General features: G+C 45.6%; 1 protein-coding gene across 1 annotated transcript in view; it reads right to left on the reverse strand.

Annotated features, from left to right (window-relative positions):
- The window catches only part of GEMIN5 (gem nuclear organelle associated protein 5), a 47,566-nt gene that overhangs the window by 21,390 nt on the left and 9,242 nt on the right, over positions 1 to 16,934 (reverse strand). The window contains exons 7-16 of the mRNA XM_029583235.1: positions 16,674 to 16,806; positions 16,325 to 16,490; positions 10,523 to 10,735; positions 8,773 to 8,858; positions 8,406 to 8,488; positions 8,065 to 8,201; positions 6,652 to 6,725; positions 6,021 to 6,202; positions 4,404 to 4,543; positions 2,505 to 2,676 (exon numbers count right to left, since the gene is read on the reverse strand). Coding sequence (XP_029439095.1) covers positions 2,505 to 2,676; positions 4,404 to 4,543; positions 6,021 to 6,202; positions 6,652 to 6,725; positions 8,065 to 8,201; positions 8,406 to 8,488; positions 8,773 to 8,858; positions 10,523 to 10,735; positions 16,325 to 16,490; positions 16,674 to 16,806 — 1,386 coding nt within the window. The remainder of the gene's footprint in view (positions 1 to 2,504; positions 2,677 to 4,403; positions 4,544 to 6,020; positions 6,203 to 6,651; positions 6,726 to 8,064; positions 8,202 to 8,405; positions 8,489 to 8,772; positions 8,859 to 10,522; positions 10,736 to 16,324; positions 16,491 to 16,673; positions 16,807 to 16,934) is intronic.

Consider the following 16,934-nt stretch of genomic DNA (forward strand, 5'->3'; position numbering starts at 1 on the left):
TGGCAAATAGTGATGATGTTATTCAGTTGCTTTACTAGGCCTCTCCCATCAGAGAGGTATTGCCTGCGGGGTATAGTTTTCTATTCCACGTTTCTCCCTCCCTGGCAGAGAGATTTCACCTCTTGCCTGCGGCAAACCTACGAGAAGCGCTTTATTCCTAGGTTGGGTGTGATTGCAGGAGGCTCTGAAGTGGGCGATTGCCTGCAAAATTATCTCTCTCATGTGCTCATCCTATGAAACACGGTGGATACAAATCTATAGGGAAAAAAACAAAACAAAACCCTAGAGGAGCTCCCACATCACAAATCTAATCATCAACTAAACGTTTTTTTCATAAGCAAAAAAGCATTGTGCAGACCAGGATACAGTTCAAACTATTTTAAAAAAAAAGAGGGAAAAGGACATGTTCATACAGAAGATAGTGTCTGTACTCATCATGACGTGAAAACTGTGTAATTATTTTATTTTCATCCCCATGAATATCTGAAAATAAACTCCTTATATTTATGAGCGAGCAAATCAGGTTAATAGTCACCTCTCGAAACCCCGCACAGGTAGTGCTTAAACCCAGTTGAACATACGGTAAAACATGTTTACCATAACGCCAGAGCCTCAAAACCTTTTTCTGACAAAGGACCTTTGATCTGTCCAATGGTGGCTTCTTCAGGGGGGGGGGTTAAATATTGAAATGGCACTTCTCTGGGACGCCTCAGGGAAGGATCACGGCATCTATTCCAGTATTTCACCATATAGGATGTCAGAGGTATACCCGGGAGCAACCGTTTCCAAATCTGGGATTCTCTCTTGCACACCACGTGGACAGAAAAGATTCAGCATTAGTTTCAAGGTCGACCCTTAGCATGAATATTCCCAGATCCTTTTAGTTTTATTTTATTTAATGTTAAATTACAAATTACAGTAAGATTTCCTTTAAAAAAAAAAACAAACAATAATGTGATTACAACTTTCAAAAGTAACTGTATTAAAATCATGAATGTATCAGAAGCCTACTAGGATTTCTTCCTAATGACCTGGACTGATCACTGTCGGATACCACTGGTCAGACACTTTAAGGGTCATGCAGGGTCAATGCTCTCATTTTAAATGCTATTTTTGTGTGTTTAATTAAATTCCAATTACCATCCCTAGGAAACAGGACACAATCCAAAGTTATATACACTACCATCATTGCTTAAATATTGGTATGTAATTAGGAAATGCTTATTAGTTTTAAAAAAAAAAATGCAATAAATATAAAGTTGAGTGCAATTGGGGGGAGAGCAATTTTCATACTTCCTGTGGGTCGGGGTGGGAGGGACAGGGGAGTTTTCATTTTGAAAACAAGGGCTGCGGGCACCAAGTCTTTGCACACCTTGTGCTGAAGCTGGTGCAAAAGTACATGCAGCGATTTCAAAAGGAAAATTGGTTCCTACCTGCTAATTTTCGTTCCAGACAAGTGGGGTTTATGCATCCCTGCCAGCAGAAAACAAAACCTTGAGGCCCTGTTACATAACAGAGTGTGCCACCTGCAGTCCCTCGGTATTGACCTGAACCCAAGCCAAGAGGACTATGTTAACAATCCTTCACCCACACTAAGGGCGAACAGAGACTTAAAGCTGCAGCCCCTGGGACTAGGCCCTCTTGAGTTAACCGAAAAACATACATCCAACTATGTACACGCTGCTCAGTACTCTGACTATATCAGACTTCAGCCCAGCAACATAGGAAAATTGGTTCTTAACCTGCTAATTTTCGTTCCTGTAGTACCACGGATCAGTCCAGACACTGTCTGGACTGATCCGGGTACGTACAGGGAACCAGAAGCGAGGAAGTCTTTTGAAAGATGGGGCTGGGTCTCTAGACTGATCTGTGGTAATTCAGGAGTAAAAATTAGCAGCTAAGAACCCAAATTTTCCTTTCCTGACAAGTGGGGTGTACCAAACACCCCTATATTGGGCAGGAACCAGAAAGACCTCAAAGATCCTGAGAGAACCAGTCCACTGGCTATCAGGACCTCCGGCCAGACGAGGACAAAACACCAGTCAGGGATTTCCAAGCCCCCGGTCATCCTGCTCCACCTCAGGGAGACTCCGGATTCAAAATCTTTAGTCTCCAAACTTTTCTCTTTCTTTTTAGTCAGACTGCAGGTTTGCACCTCTCCCATCTGCTGGAGACAGAGAAATACTGAGGGACTGCAGGTGGCGCTCTTGGTTATGTAGCAGTGCCTCAAAGGTTTGTTCTCTGCCTCCCTCTGCTGGTAGGGATGCATAAACTCCACTTGTCTGGACTGATCTGGAGTATGCACAGGAAAGGAAATCTCTGCGCACACATTGCTCTCAAACCGTTTTACGGGTTACATCAATGAGCAGTGCAGCAAATGAGAAAGGAATGGGAAAATGGCTTTAAATGCAGGCTTTCTGCTTGGTGATCTGAACCCAGGTTTAAATCAATCCACTCTGCACTGAAAGCCGACACAAAATTCAAACCAATATTTCAGTACAAACCTCGAGGGGGCCTGGAATGCTCCTGCTTGGACGCAGACCATTTATGCACACAGAAATCATCTGCTCCTGTCCAAAGCGAATCTGGTTCGACTGGAGACCACTGGATGGAAAGCAGCCGGCCCTTGTGTCCCCGGTAATTAGACAACGGCTCTTCCTTCAGAACATCCCACACCTTCAGATGAAGCAAGAAGAAGTCAAACCAATCTACGGCTGTGTCCACATAGGAGTCAGTCAGTCATCATGTGCTTCCAGGGTAGCGAGATAGCTGATGCCCTGGGAAGTCCAATGCTCAGAATAATGGATCTGCGTTCAAATCCTGCTTGTGCTGCTGACACTTGCTGTGACCTTGGGCAAGTCATTTTAACCCACAGGTCCAAGCTAAATGCCCCCTGCGAGGAACAACCTAATACCCATAAAAATACCATGAACAGTTTACATAAAACATATAAAGTTACATATCTTACATCACAACAAGAGTGATATTTAAACGAGGCTAGGCTTTTGAATGGTACCTCATTATTGTAATTCAGTGTTACCTTAAATCAGATTGCATACATGTACAGGGAGTCCCTATCCCGCTGAGGCAGTGAGAGAAAAAGAGTTTAAATAAAAATAAATAGATGTCTACATTTTTGATCATAGCTTAGGTGGACATGAAATTTGATCTCAATTTGAATAAAAGATGGAATGGTTCCAGTATCACATACTACCTTTGTAAGTTATTAAGGGAGTCAACATTCAAAGGCCATTTAGATGGATAACTCACAAGTTATCTTCCTAAACAGCAAATTTCTGAATATTGAGCCACTTATCCGGCTTGATTTTAGTCGGATAAATTATCTAGCTAAAATATAGCCGAATTAAAAAAAAAGAAAAAAGGGCGTTCTAGAGCAGGTCTAAAGTTACCTGGACTTGTGCAACTGGATAACTTACTACTTAACCAGATATCTTCAAATGATATCATTAAGTAGTGCTATAAAAAGAAAGAAGAAAAAATAGAAACAGTAAAGAGCTCTGCAGCCCGAATTTCATATATGGCTTTGTCCGACTGTATGTTCCTCCCACCCCGTAATCCCTTCCTAATGTTCAAACAATATTCCAGGCCGCAGTTCAGGACCCCCCGTTCTATTACTACATCGCACTGCTGCCGGACCTTCTCAGCGCTCCCCCTCCACGGTCCTATAATCCTTCCCCTGAATTATCAGACTCTGCTGGGAGCGAGGTATGGGGTTTACCCACTCCCAGCACTGCTTGGGCAGTACAGGAGGGAGGTTCTCAACTCAAACGTTTGGCTGGCATCTACGTTATTTCAAAAAAAAATGTTTCCAGCCCTTAACCATCGTGGCGAGGGACCTGTGTCTGTTTGTCTGGTGTGCTGTGGTCTATGCCTCCATCCGTGTTTTTTTTCTGCCTGGGTGGGAGGCGTCTTTCTCTCTGTGCACATGCACACAGACCGAAGGGAAACAAGACGCGGGCTTTGAGCCACTGGCTGGCGGTATGGCTGCTTGTTGGATACCCATCTTGGAGGGGGGTCCCAACCAATTGCACGAATGAAAGCGGCTATAACTCAAAAGGTTTGCGCACTCCTGGTTGAAAGGTAATTTTTGTTATTGTGTGTACATGGTGATGAAACAGGTTCACAGCCCATTATTAGCCGTGGAAAGTGTATAAAGACATCCACGAGGAGAGACTTTTTGTTTCATTCATTTCATTGGTCATGGTTTCTTGCAAAGCTTTATATAGCACAGACTCACTAAATCAGCTTAATTTTGTACATATATTTAAATAAGACAAGCTCTGAACGTATTCTGTCGTAACAAAGAAAGAGCAGCCATCTATTGCTCCGTAACGTATGTGGTCCCATCCCACCATGTGATCATTAATCTGCCTCCAGTTTACCTGCGCAGTCCCATCGTAACATGCGGATACCAGTCGGCCATCGTGATGGGGGCTCCATGCCAAGCTGGTGATTTTAGCGGTGTGCCCAGCAAGGCTTCGGAAAGGCTCCGTTATCGTCGCAGGAGCATCTGCAGAACTCTCTAAAAAAACCCAAAAAAACAGAAACCGTGTTTGCATCTATAGCTTGTATAAAATATCCAAGGTGGGAGTGGCCCTTGCCTGCCCAGCCTCAACGGCAGGTTGGGTCTCTGGCACCTGCAACACCCTTTAGAGGGCAATTCTCAAAGTTATTTTTCAGAAATCAGCTGTCCAAGAATTAGCCTCCTTCAATGAGGCTAAAAGTGCAGGCATCTGAGGTTTTATTCATGTTATTGTTTTATGTCAGAGTTCCTTAATCATCAGAGACCAGGTCTGGAGATGACAGCTGTTTATTTTCTCTCATTTTATAATTTTATCTATTGTTTTAATGTTGAGCATTTTTAAAAATGGTTATTGTCAAATGTTTTTAAATTGAAAACCACTTCGATCAATGGAGTATGAGGTATATAAGTAATTTTAAAATAAACTAAGCAAAAGTGTAGCTGGGTTTAAAAAAAGGTTTGGATAAATTCTCAGAGCAGAAGTCCATAAACTGCTATTAATATGTAAGGCTTAAGTAGCTTGGGATCTAGTCATTTAATGTTTGGGTACTTGCCAGGTAAATGTGACTTGGTTGGTCACTGTTGGACACAGGATTCTGGGCTTGATGGATTTTTGGTCTGACCCAGTATAGAACATTAACAGACATAAGATCTTGAAAATTGGTGCAAAGGCCACCGATACAAAAGCAGCGGCGAAAACCAGAGCACTGGCCAATGTACAGCTTTTGTCTCAGAGGGTAGCAACAGCAACACATCCTTTCTACTGTAATCTGGAGAAGGCAGGACTTGTTCTTTTCTTCATTAAGTTGCATTTCAAATCAGATACTTTTGAATAAGTCAAGAATAATCACAAACTATTACCCTAGACTCAATAATAAAAATAACAGAAAATAAAGCAGACTGCAGGTGGCACCTGAACTTAAGGGCAGTGTCAGTCAAAAACCTCTCTGTCTCCACCTGCTGGAGGGGAGGCAAAACCCAGCTGTCTGGACTGATCCGGGTACATACAGGGAACAGAAAATAAAGCAAGGGTCCATGACATAGCAACAACTGGAGGTGGAAGGGAAAACAGACAAGAAAGAGAGGAAATTATTAATTTAATTATTTGGTGGGCTTATAAGGGGAATGGGGCACCCAAAAGATGCAATAATTGCCTTTATATTTAAAGTAATAATACCAACCCACTTTTGCTAGACCATAATCTTCATTTCCTGTCAATTTTCACCAATTAACTTCAATGTATAAGAGGCCCTTAAACGGCCTTCTAAATCTCTTCTCTCTCAATTGGTGGTTCTCTAATGTCAATACTATTCACACAAGTATTCTCCACAATTATCCATCTATGTTCTCTTAACTGAAAAACAAAAAAAATAAAATAAACCCCTCCCCCCACAACTTAAAAGAGCAGCACGGTCTTTCCTGGGCTCAAAGAGCTGGCCTATAAAACAAGTCGAGTGTCCAAGAGAGAGAGAGTTACCCAGCACGCTCTTCAGGCTGTGCACGTAAACAATGGCGTTGTTGGAGCCAGAGGCCAGCAGGTAGCTCAGTTCTGCTTGGGTCCCATGCTCGTGATGCCAGCGAACCACATTAATCAGTTTGTGGTGCTGCTGAATGGTGCAGACCAGTTTCAGACTGGGAGCCTGGAAGATTTCAATGGATCTGCAATTTAAAAACAGCAAACAAAAAAACAACAAAACACAAATGGATATGGTTGCACCACACTGACGGACCATGCTCTCCCGATCCCATGTTATCTGCATTAGAATAAGTGCCCAAAATGAGAACATGCCTAATCTGCCTGTGATTTATGCGAATGCAAACATAAGAAAGCGTATTGGCCGAGTAAGGGATGGTCTGGTCAGAACTGACCTTTTCGCTACCAGGCAGGGTATACAGACAATGCCAGTCTCGGAATGAGCAGAGGTTCATTAAATTCATTTCATGGAGAACCTCAAAAAGCAAACCGTGAACCTAATGTCCCCCGCGGTGAAAGGCAAAGACTGTAGCCGTGCCATAGAGATTTTAGGTTTGAAGCTCCAGCTGAGCGACGCAAGCATAAAGGCAGAGGTACAAGCAGCCTGACAGATTTTGCTTGTTTTCAAACATACCCATCCTCATTGCCAATAGCCAAAATTTTGCCATCTGGCTTCCAGCTCATTTCTGTGTGTGCTGGCAACTTGTGCTGAAAGAAACAGAAGGAAATAAAATAAGACTGGTAACCAAGGCTATTTAAAATCATCAACTATCACTTCCTCCACCCCTTCCCCCCCAAAACCCCAAATCACCACCATCCAGCCTTACAAGGTTTGCAAAATGAGGGCGATCCAGAAATGCTTTCAACATTTTTTTCTCAAGTTCCTCCTCTTAAAACCCATTAACACAAATCCACAACCTTTGTGTGTTCTAACCCCTCTTTATAGTGTATAATAATGCAAAGGAAGCTGAGACTCAGCTATTTAAACCCTAAATGCTGAAGTATCCCCTTGCTGGCAAAAGACATGATCCTTTGCAAAAAAAAAAAAAAAGATCCCTTTGCTTGCTTAAATCCATCTACTGCTGACGTCTAACAGAGCGTGACATAGCGGCTGAGAAAGGGTGGGTGGGGATCACAGTAGACGCAGGCTACCATCCTGGCAGAAGATAGAGTGGAAAAGGCACAGAAAGGTCTGAATGGGAAATGCTGGTAGAACCTGGGAGCGGATGGGGGAAGGCTGGCTCTGGACATCAGAGTGGTTTGGGCAGGGTGGAGGCTCGGCCTGGCAGGGCACTCATTTGGCTGCGGGACGTTTGATTTGAGCTGCTAGGTCCGCTAGATGTGTTTTAAAGTCAGCACGGCACTTAACTGGCTCTATTCCTTTAAATCTAGTTGGTTAAGTCTGAAGGTATGAGGCCAGATAACTTCAGAACTGCTCTGAGGCAGGCCTAAAAGTTACCCGACTAATTTAGTCGGATACAGCTGAAAATCTGCTAAGTTAGTCAGATAACTTAGGGACACTCTGGAACGCTTCCTTTTTATCCGGCTGAATGACTTATCAGGCTAAAATCTAGCCAGATAAGTGCCCCAGTATTGAAAAAGTTGGCATTTAGCTGTACAACTTGTGAGTAACCCAGCTAAGTGGCTTTCAATATTAACCCCTCAAGGGTTCCCCTACTACTTCGCACACACACACACGCCAATTCTGCATTACTCTTACTGTTCCAACTTTACACATTATTGCCTCTCAAAAAAACATGAAATTGCTTAAATTTATACACTTTTTATTGCATACGACTGGTTTCAAGCAAGCAAGGATATCATGGCAAAAGCTTGTAACAAACTTTATCACACCACTGTATTTTTCTTCATTTTTATTTCTATCTATCCAGGTGGACAAACATGCCAACCACACTACTTGCTACTTTACTCTCATATTATGAGAAAGTCAACTTAAATCTAGTTACGTTTTTTTTTTTTCTTTGCTAACACTGATACTTCCTGCTGTCCCACCCCATCACATCCCTGTTCCTAGCAGTGAACCCACTTTGATAGAGTTTGTGTCCCTGATCACTTTGTTGATGTCATGGGCTTCTCCACTCAGCTTCCAGGGATTGTGCTGGAAGATGACGCCTTCTCCGCCACAGCTGTATAAGGACACGGAGGGTCGGTCGTCTTCTCCTCCTGCAAAAGCAGAGGAAGAGAAAAAAAAAAAACGATGAAATTGTGCCACTTGCACTGGGACAGATAATACGGCCAGGCATGGCAACAGTTTCTGTGAGAAGTTCGTACAACTGCTTGGTACGTGAAGGGGAAAAAAAATGCTCGTTAAACAACTGCATTGACAGATACCCAGAACCATCTTAAAAAAAAAAAAACACAACTCACCAAAAGACAGAGGAGGTACAAGGGGTCCCCAAGCCAAGGAGTACACAGTCTTCTTATGGTATGTGCTGGAAATCTGTGGTGGCCTTTAGAGAGAAGGGCGAAAATGTTAAATATACGAAGGCCAAAACAAGATGAAAATCTGAGAGAGAGACTGCATTCATTGAGCAACATGCACAATCAAAATGACTGCTCCCAACCAAATTCCAAACTGCCATCTGTAAACTTGGAGCAAATCCTAAAATCAGTACACCGTATCCACAGCTCTCTGGATATAGCATGCAACAAGTGTAATGGGTCACTGCTGGTCCTATCGCTAAAGCCCTCGTTGGATCCACCGGGGGGGGGGGGGGGCAGCAGGCACTCTCACTTGCTGGAATAAGTGTCATAGATTCCAACTTTCCCATCGTCCGTTCCAAATGCCAAGCAGCCTTCCTTCGTGGGGTGCCAGGAGAGCTGAAAGAGACAAACAAAAAAAAACCAAACTGAACCCCTAAAATCTCCACGTCCTTGTTTAAGCTGTGCTTTATTTAACAAAAAAAAAAAAACCACAACAGAGTATTTAAAAAAAAAAAAAAAAAAAGTTTCTTTTCAATTTCAAAAGCATTTTTTATGTGGGCGAGGTCTAATGGTTTTTTTTTTTTAGTTAAGCTTTATCGGTAGGTCTAACAATGCACAAATTCCTCAAGCTTTCGAGGACAATTTTCAAAGTCATTTACGTGGCAAAACGTGTTTCCCCTCAACAGGGCCTTTCACGACATGCAGACCCTTTTTAGCCACGTTATGAGGAAGCCTTCAGATCGGGGGGAGGAAAATAATCCTGCGTTCACTGCATTCTCATACCTATGGGTGGTCATTCCATTTCCAACAGGACCTGCACAAAACGGCAAGTGCGAGTATCTGTAACAAACTTCAGCGAGAAAAAAAAAAAAAAAAGACGCCCCCAGCCTTCCCCTTTCGAGAATGGATGCAAAGCCTTTGTCCCAGGGTGGGCAGCTGCATGGAATATGATCTTTTGAACCACAGCTTTCCTACGGCTAAGATGATTTATGCGACAGCAGCGAGGATGGTCAGGAGCTCTCGGCTGTGAGAGAGGGCCAAATGTTCTGAAGGGAAAGCCCGCTTGCAGGCTACCATTCAAAATGCAGCAGTGCTAAATCTGTAATACCATTAGGGCATTGTGCACAACGCAGCAAGAAGTAATAAGCTGGGCTCAGCCAATGCTGTGAACATGAAATTCCAAAGTAAGCTAGCCACAGCCGCCAGGGTTCAATGAGAAACTATTTTCCACAATGTTAAAGCAGTTACTTAGTCTTCCTCCTTTTGAAAGCACACGTTTTTAAAGTGTCTTGGAGGACCCTGCTTTTAGTACTTGATTTTAGTTTAACTACTACAGTTTTAGAGCTGCTTTGTGCTATCAATGTGGAAGACGCTCAGCTGCCGCTGGCTAAAACAGAGGCCGTCCTGGAGTACCTCCTAGCCAGTCGGATTTTCAAATCTGCTATGCGCCAGCCCAGAAATGTTCAACCCTCAACTGGAGCACCTCCCCAGCCAGTCAGCTTTCCACAATCAGAGTGCATGTGATAGATCTGCAAAAAACACGGAAGCAGTGTATGTGAATTTCTCTCATGCATGTTGATTGTGGATATCCTGAAAACCCGACTGGCTCGGGGGAGGGGTACTCCTGGACAGCGCTGACGATCTCTGGGCTAGAGCACAGCAGATAGGAAAACAAGTTCTGACTTAGCCTGCAGGCAATGCAGAACATTATCTGAGGTCTCTACATAATCATTTTTAGATTTTTAGTCTGCTTTTCCACATAGTGCTCAAGGCATCTTGCAACATTATTAGAATTCAGCTAGAATAAGACACTTTCAGGAAGAGTTTACAATCTATGTGGCAACCTGAGGCAACAGGACATAAAGTGACTTGCCCAAGGTCATAAGGAGCATCAGCTGGGTTTCAACTCCAGTCTGCACAATTCAGGCCGTGGGAGCACATTCCACATTCTCACCTCTGTATCAGAGAACAAATCACCTTAAATAATTCCACAAGTTCCAGAGACGGAAGCTATAGAAAATCACAGCACGTAATTTCCACAAATGAAACAAACTCCTTACCGCTGTAACTTTGGATTTGATTCCTTGCCACAATGTTTTCACATCATAAGCGTTGTTTATTGCTAGCGTATTCCACACCCGGATCATGCTGTCCCCAACTCCTATGGCGAGGCAGCCCACGTCCACGGGGGAGAAAGCGAGGCTGTAAACAAACCCGCCAAGGGAAGACACAGTCCAGCAGCAATCCAGCGAGGACAGGTCCCAGCATTTAACCTGCGGACACGCCAATCAGGAACCAAAGAGCAAAATGTTTGCCATCGCATCAATAACAGAGCAAAAAAAAAATAAACTAAAAGCAAGCCAACAAGGAAGCTTTTCCTGAAAATATATTCCCACGCAAATTTTACTTGCATAACATTGGAGAAATTACTTACCTGATAATTTCGTTTTCCTTAGTGTAGATAGATGGACTCAGGACCAATGGGCTATGCTCCCCTGCCAGCAGATGGAGACAGAGTCAGGTTTCAAAGCTGACCTCACCCTAGATACACCCCTGCAGTGACCTCAGCCCTTCAGTATTCTCTTCAAAAGCCACTGTGGACATACTATTGAAAAACCTTGATTAAAAACGGATAACCATAACTGTACTCAACCAAACATTAACACTGAACCCAGTAAGCTTATAGATGCCCTGATCTAGGGACTGGATGACGGCTTAACATAATCTCTTGGAATCTATATTCACGCCATGGGTGAATCCTTGGCACCGTTCTTGGGCAGCCGTTGGTGGGATGCTGAGTCCATCTGTCCACACTAAGGAAAATGAAATTATCAGGTAATTTCTCCATTTCCTAGCGTGTAGCCAGATGGACTCAGGACTAATGGGATGAACAAAAGCTACTCCCGATCGGAGCGGGAGGCTGCCCGCGGTCGAGTCAACACTTGGAGAAGGTGTGCAAGGAGGACCACCTCCTTAATCCAACGAGCTATAGTAGCCCGCGAAGCTGGTTTGACCTGCTTCCTTCCACCGTGAAGGACAAACGGGAAGTCCGACTATCGGACCGGTTCTGAAACTTCCAGATACTGCACCAAAAGCCTTCTGATATTCAAATGATGGAGGAGGCGGTATTCTTCCACGTCCTTATCCTTATTTAGGGATGGTAACGAAATGGACTGATTCAAATGGAAGTCCAAGACTACCTTGGGCAAGAAGGATGGAATGGTACGAAGCTGTAATGTTCCTGGAGTCATCCGGAGGAACGGTTCTCGACACAAGACCTGTAGTTCAGAGATGCGACATTCCGAGCATATAGCCACCAGGAACATAGTTTCAAGGTTAATAAATGCAAGGAAAGACTACAAAGCGGCCGAAAGGAGAGCCCTGCCAAAAACTCCAATATTAGATTAAGATTCCACAAGTGAACCAGCCACCATAGGGATGGCCAGATGTGCTTCACTCCTTTCAGAAAACGGGTCACGACCGGATGAGCCAACAGGCGGATTCCGTGTACCTTGCCCCTGAAACAGGAGAGTGCCGCTACATTGACCTTGAAGGAGTTAAGGGTCAAACCTTTATTCAAGCCATCCTGAAAAAATTCCAAAATTAATGGGATTTTATCTGTCCGAGTAGAAATACCGCGTTCCTCGCACCAGACCTCAAATACTCTCCGGACCCGCACATACACTAAGGACATAGAGAACTTCTGCGCGTGGAGTAAGGTGGCAATTACTTCAGCCGAACATCCTCACTTCATCAGGCATGCCCTCTCAAGGGCTAGACTGTAAGAAAGAATCGAGTCGGATCCTCGTGAAGGACCAGCCTCTGTTGTAGCAGGTCCCTGTGTGGTGGGAGGCACAGGGGGGTGTCCACCAGGAGTCTCCGCATGTCCACATACCATGGACACCTGGGCCAATCCGGAGGTACTAAGACTAATCCCCTGTGGTGCTGGATTCTGCAAATGACCATGCCCCAGCAAGGGCCACAGAGGGAAGGCATACAGCAGCTCCTTTTCTGGCAAGGTCTGAATGAGAGTGTCTATTCCCAGGGACCATTGATCTCTTCTGCAACTGAAGAATCAGGAAACCTTCGTGTTGTGAGATGCAGCCAGCAGGTCGATGGATGGGAGAACCCAGCGGTCTATTACCAGCTGAAAGGCTTTGGCTGACAAAACCCACTCTCCTGGATCCAGACTCTCCCTGCTTAGAAAGTCTGCTCTAATGATGTCTTTTCCTGCGATGTGGGAGGCTGAAATAATCTGTAGATGTATTTCCACCCATTCCATAAGGAGGTTTATCTCCTGTGACACTTGCTGGCTTTTGGTTCCACTCTGGCAGCTGATGTAGGTTACTGTCATTGCGATGTCTGACATTACACGGACCGCTTGACCCTGGAGTATGTGGCTCAATTGTAGACATGCCAATCTGACTGCCTGGGCTTCCAGGTGGTTTATGTTCCACAGAGCCTCTTCCTTGGTTCAACGCCTCTGGGCTGCCATTCCTGACAGTGAGCTCCCCAGCCCTGGAGGCTCAAGTCTGTCATGAGGACCAGCCAGTTCAGAGAGGACAGGGGTACACTCTTACCCAGATGAGCTTCCTGCAGCCAACACTGGAGCAGAGAGCAGGCGAATCAAATAGTTTGGAGACTGTGGGTTCCAAAGTGACAGCAGGGTGCGCTGAAGTGGTCGCATGTGTGCCCACGACACTACTTCCAGAGTTGCCGCCATCAAACTGAGAACTTGAAGACAGCTCCACACCGATGGGCATATCGTGCTCATCAACCGACGCAATTGGGACATGAACTTCCTTATCCACTTAGTCGGAAGGAATACCTTACCCTGCTTGGTGTCTAATTGGACTCCCAGATATTCTAAGGATTGGGAGTGTTTCAGACTGCTTTAGTCCAGGTTTACGGCCCGAGTTCCTGAAGCAAGGTGGTCACCATTGGTCACCTGGAGACTCTTCTACGGACTTTGCCCAGATCAACCAGTCATCCAAATACGGGTGCACCAGGATTCTCTCTTTTCTCAACATTGATGCTACACCACCATAATCTTGGAAAATGTTCTGGGGGTGGTGGCCAGGCCAAAGGGCAGCACCCAAAACTGATAATAGTGATCAATACTGCAAAGCATAGGAAACATTGATGTTCTTGACAGATTGGAATATGTAGGCCTCTGATAGGTCCAGGGAGGTTAAGAACTCTCTCTCTCTCCAGCACGGTTTCCTTTCAGAAATGAATCACTCGCAGATGTCAGTTGATGCTCTTGAGGTCCAGGATGTGGCGAAAGGAATCTTCCTTCTTGGGTACGATGAAATAGATGGAATAACTCTCTGTATTTTCCTGGGGCAGAGGTACTGGGATTATAGCCCTCATCCAGAGGAGCCTTATCAGGGTAATCTCCACTCCCTGATATCGTGTGCTGGGAGTGGCAAAGAGATATCAAGAATATGTCCCGAGGAGTGCTGCCAAAGATCTCGACCCACTGTTGGTAGAAGAGGGACAGTCGACCCTCTAGCTCATCGTTCCAAGGGTGGGTCAGCAAAGTTTCATGGGGGGGGGGGGGTTCAGGACGAACCTGAACCCGAGCCTACCTCTCTTGGGCTGTCTGCTCCAAAAAGGAGAGACCCTCTGAAATGTGTTTCTGTAGAGGCAAAAGCGCTGGGAGCCCTTGGATAGACCCCTCATAGGCAAGGGGTGCTATAACTGCTTTTTCTTATCTTCTGGTAGCCAGGGAACTGAAGATTCACCACATTTACTGGCCAGCTTTTCCAATTCGCTTCCGAAAAGAAGCAATCCTTTAAAAGGCATCTTTGTGAGATTTGCCTTGGAGGTTGCGTCTGACCAATTCCACAGCCATAGCTATCTTCTTGCCACCACCACTGATGCCACTCCTATGGCTGAGGTACGGACTAGGTCCGAGCCCGCACCAGCCCTCTGAATGAGAGGGGCCGGGCTTAGCAAAGTCCGGGGAGGCCAGCTCTCCCTGGGCTTCCTCACAGTGCTGACATAAGCAAGAATCCATCAGACTGTGCAGCCCTAATATGACAAGCAGCGCAAAGAGAAAGGCGCTTATGTTCTTTGCTGTTGGAGCCATTGGCATGTTCAGTCTGCTCATGATTAAAATTTTATGCACACTGACTTCAGGCGCCTACGAGGGCTGCAGCGAGGTGCACACTTAGCCTGTGCGCCCGGCTTTACTTGTATTCTGCACCTAGTAAATTGTGCAAGTGTACGCATGCGACATTATACGCACTGCGTGTACTGACGCTCTATGGTGGGCAATACAGGCACAAAGACGCACGCGCAAGATGGCGCCTCTGCGGCCTACCACACGGTGTGCCGACCAAGCCTAAAGCGGGGCCTAGCCCACGGGGGGGGGGGGGGGGCCTGCTCAACCCGCTTGGAAGCCCACTTCCCCGTACCCCAACAGGATCGGGAATGATGTCGGTACGGTGCACCGAGCAAGGAGACCAGAGGAAGTCTTAGCGAAACCCCTCCAAACATCTCTGAAGTGGGAGGTAAATCTTTTTTTTTTTTTTTTTACTTTCCTGGGCTCAGCGCTTACCAGCTGAGTACAGATATGACCTCCGGCTGTAGGGGTCGAGGGCTCTGGCTGTCACCACCTCGCGCAGCTTCCTGCACCTGCTGCCCTTCAGCTCATTAAGCAGCAAAGTCCATGCTGGGAACTGGCTTCTGGACCAAGGCACCCCTCTGAGGGATCTCGGAAATCACCTCAGGAATTCTCAACTGGGGGAGGGACCTTTAGGTCTCACGAGAGGGGCTCAATCTTTTCTCCAATTTAAAAGTCAAATTTTGTCTTCCAAAAAGTACAGCGATCCCCATAGGGAAAGCACGTCCTCTATCTGCTGAAGACGGAGAAATACTGAAGGGCTAAGGTCACTGCAGGGGTGTATGTAGGGTGACGTCAGTTTTGAAACCTGACTCAGTCTCCATCTGCTGGCAGGGGAGCATAACCCATTGGTCTGGAGTCCATCTGGCTACACGCTAGGAAACTGCTTTCTCTGCTATGTAAATTTTCCTGACCCCCTAAATAGATTTGTGAATTAAATTTGGCATGCTATTTGACAAATATATATAGTAAAAGAAGCAAAAACAAAAATCACCATATCAATTTCCCACACTGCTTAAAGTTTATCAAGTAGCCAACAGCTGAACTGAAATATTTGATTGGTGGCAGGAGGTGGAAAAAAAATGAATAAATAAAGACACTTGATGAGGTTTAAATGTTACACTGAAACCAATTCAAAGCTTGGCATTGTCAAGCTTGCCTGTTACTGCACTGGCAGGCATTTACTGTTATTAATGACATTTTACAAATGGAAGGAAAAAAAAAAAAAAAAAACGTTCCACCCCACGTCTCTGAGAGTATCCTCACGAGTCTAATTGCAACAGTCTCATGATACTGGCGTCGCTAAACTCGGCGCCCAGGCACGTGAGGAAAGGTACCTGCCACTTCAGCGAATGCTCACGATTACAACATTGCATGGCAGTGGGAAATGCCACGGCTGAGTGCAGCTCTTAACCACCGAGCCCAAGCAGCCCACTCTGCCTCTTGGTTTGCTCTGAAGCCACCGAATGCCGTGGCTCGTTCACCCACATTCCTTAGCAGGGGACCTCCTCACTGTAAACAAGTTTCTCTCTGTCTCCATCTGCTGGAAGGGAGGCAAAACCCAGCAGTCTGGACCGATCCGGGCGCGTACAGGGAACCAGCAGTTCTGCTGTTAACCACGCCCCTGCCTCAGAATTAAAACTTCATGCCGCACGGCTCCGGCGCTACAAACCGAGAAGAGGACGGCGCCATTAGCTATCTCTGCCCTGAGCTCAACGGAAGCAGCTCTTACGTCTCTGTCCATGGAGATGGAGAGAAGCAACTCCCTGTCCTCTTCTGTCTGCAGCGAACACAGATTGAAGACGATCCTCGAGTGGTTCTGCCCTTCCGAGGAAGAGCCCAGAAGTGTCCACTTCTGTTTCCCAGATTTGGTCAAATCCCAAAGCAGCAGCTCACCTCTGTGAAAGAAAAAACAAAAACGATTACATACAAAAAAAAAGAAACGGAAGGATAGACTGTCCATGACCAAAGAGTTTGGGAACAGAGTGACCGTGACATTCAGAGTCTGGCAACCAATAAAAATGGAAGAATGAAGATTGCAAACCCGTATAGCTCCGGTCAATTAAATTAAACCTACGCACCCAAAACAGCTGGATGTAATTTGTGTGGGACGGCCTCGGGGCCAGTGAACAGTCAGCCAAATCCGCTCCTTTACAGCCGGGTCAACGCCGCCTCCTCTTCGCTTCAGAAAGGGCAACTTCAGAGTCATGACCCCTGGGGGACGACAAGATAAAGTGTGAGCCCTGCACACCTCCAGCATCACATACAGGCCAATTCCCCTGACATTCCCTTCTCATCGCTATATTTTACCAGGAACCAAGTCCCTTCCGCATACTGTGCAC

Source organism: Rhinatrema bivittatum, chromosome 18, assembly GCF_901001135.1.
Source record: "Rhinatrema bivittatum chromosome 18, aRhiBiv1.1, whole genome shotgun sequence".
NCBI classification, from domain to species: Eukaryota; Metazoa; Chordata; class Amphibia; order Gymnophiona; family Rhinatrematidae; genus Rhinatrema; species Rhinatrema bivittatum.